General features: G+C 32.6%; 1 protein-coding gene across 1 annotated transcript in view; it reads left to right on the top strand.

The window, feature by feature from the left end:
- fcer1g (Fc epsilon receptor IgFc epsilon receptor Ig) overlaps positions 1–553 on the top strand; it is a gene marked incomplete at its 3' end in the record, with an annotated part of 5,515 nt that extends 4,962 nt beyond the window's left edge. The window contains 1 exon segment of the mRNA XM_014022949.1: positions 462–553. Coding sequence (XP_013878403.1) covers positions 462–553 — 92 coding nt within the window.
- Positions 554–2,595: the final 2,042 nt, after the last annotated feature.

The following is a 2,595-nucleotide window of genomic DNA, read 5'->3' as shown; positions in this document are numbered from 1 at the left end:
AAATAGTTGTGGAACACCTGATAACACATCTATTCATAAAAGAATTTACAGCAGACAGATAATATTCTAAAATACTGCAGATATTTTCTCACACATAGTTGTATCAAACAAAATGACTATAAAAATACAACAAATAAATATACGTTCTGATAGAAATGAAAGATTTAAGGACTAAAAATGTCTGTAACTTTATTGATTTCCATTTGATGAGTTTTTGTTAGCTGTCCCTCAGTCCTGCTGTGAGTTGTTGTGAAATGGCTGCTTCCTGTTTCATCATCTGAAACGATGACCTCGCCTTCTCTTAATAAGGCAGTTTTGTTTAAAAAAAAAAGAAAAGAAAAAGCTTCTCATTTATTAAAATGTCATCACTCATGTTGTGTCATCTCCGTTCAGGTCCAGGATGTTTGTTTCTTTCACCATGTTTCTAACTTTTTCACCTGACACGTTCTTGTTATCTCCAGCTGCTCTCACCGAACCTGAGATCTGTTACGTGCTGGACGGCATCCTGTTTCTGTACGGCATCATCCTGACCACCCTCTACTGCAGAATCAGGGTACGCATCAACACCGAGCAAACATCTTCACCACAGCACAGGCGAAACACTGATAAGAATCTCACACACTGGAAACATCAAGTTTTCCCCTGAGTGACACCTGTTCACCATTAAAACCAGTCGATGAACTCACAAACTCATTTCTGTTTACAGACATTAACAGGGTATTTTAAAACGTGGTTCTGTAGAAGCGTTAYGAACAATCAACATCTTACCTGTTCCAGATAGATTTTTGAAGAAATAGAGTTAAAATTTAAATACATTTCATACAGGTTGTCTATAATCTACATGGATTCCCCCCTCATTTTGCAGGTGTACAGACAAACAGAGCAATCTCACAGATTTTTTTCAAATTTTACGTATTTTTTCCCCGAAAACACAGTTTTAAATTTATTTAATCCATCAGAGCCTGGACTTTAAAAAACAATAAATAACATCAAATAACCATCTTGCAAACTGCTCTGCTGCACTCTAAAAATGAAATGTTGGATTTACTTAACCATGTTATGTGACCTGGTTCCACTTAACTGAGTTGAGTAAATTCAAAGCAACATACTCATGTTCTTTGGTTAAAAAAACTGGCATGTTGCTTTGAATTTACTCAACTCAGTTAAGTGGAACCAGGTCACATAACATGGTTAAGTAAATCCAACATATCATTTTTTACAGTGTGCTATAAAGTAATTCTCCCGTCCTCATTTCATACAATATTTTTGTGAAATTTACTAATTTTTGAGGCTTGTTATACAGATAAACGTCCAAAAAGGTTGTATGACGTATGATTTTGACAGGATTGATAAGGCTGGTCAAAACACAGCTCAAACTAAAGTGGATTTCTGCCATTGCAAAAATAGTTTTAAAGGAATAGTCTGGTCATTTATGGAGTTTTGTCTAATAAGTTATTAAAAGTTTGTTCCTTATCAACTGTAACAACAGTCATAAAACATAGCCCTAAAATAACAGGCCTTAAAAAAGCAGCTTCTTCTCAGAAATGACACTTATTTAAAAGCTAATAATAAACGTCTTCACTTTAGAATGACTACATTGTGAATGTATTTGCACCATTAATGAGCCGTGCTGAACACACATACATTTACAGTATGTAATAACATGATCACTGTGAGTAACAACAAACTAAAAAATGGTTTCATGCAAAAGTGCAGATTTCAATATTAGCTAATGTATTGTTATTTTATAAYGGTAAGAAGTCATCAACATATGAAACAGATCCTGGCTTGGTTAGCTGTTAGCCTGACCTGGATGAAATCTTCTGCTCTTTTCTTCGTGCTCTATGATTGATGTCATGACCAATAGGATGAAACAAAACTTCAAAAATGAACAGACGACTCATTTAACACTATTATTTCATAGTCATTCGTCCAAACACTGGTTTCTAAGTGTCTAAATGACATTATACATGATTATGTAAAACAGCATCAGTGAGAGCTAGCCTGGCACTTTTGGTGCAGTTTTATAATGTTTATGATAAATAGGTTGTGTAACGTGAAACTAACAGAAACATAAAGGATTTTCTCCAAACTGTGTTCAGTGAAAGAGCTATGTGAAGATATTAACTGTTCATAACTTTACCACAGAGATTTGATTCAAAATGGGCAAAGTATTTATTTAATGCAAACTTTACAATCAAAAAAATTCTCTGTTACAATAAAAAATATCTAAATGTGTGCTTGTTATTAGTTTTGTGTTTTTTTTTCTTATGGAAAAACAAACTAATTCTAGCTGACATTGAACAAACTACAAAGGAGGGAAGTTTACATTTTAAATGAAAGTTTAAATAAAACRTTATGGAGGACTGAAGCTGACATAATTAAAAATAAAAGCAGAAACATAAAAATGTCCCCGTAAATAATTAAATACACTTAAAATGCAACATTTATTTTTATAAAAGGAAAACTTTACCTGATGTTTTATAATTTAATTGACCTTCATATTTATTTTTTACAGCTTAGTTCCAACAATATGTATTTAATTTTTAATAGTTTTAAACATAGATTTTGTACATGCATCTGTTTCTCTTAAAT

The sequence above is a fragment of the Austrofundulus limnaeus genome, unplaced genomic scaffold (genome assembly GCF_001266775.1).
Source record: "Austrofundulus limnaeus strain Quisiro unplaced genomic scaffold, Austrofundulus_limnaeus-1.0 Scaffold350, whole genome shotgun sequence".
Taxonomy (NCBI): domain Eukaryota; kingdom Metazoa; phylum Chordata; class Actinopteri; order Cyprinodontiformes; family Rivulidae; genus Austrofundulus; species Austrofundulus limnaeus.
The sequence above is the reverse complement of the archived record's forward strand: the minus strand, read 5'-3'. Positions and strand labels throughout refer to the sequence as shown.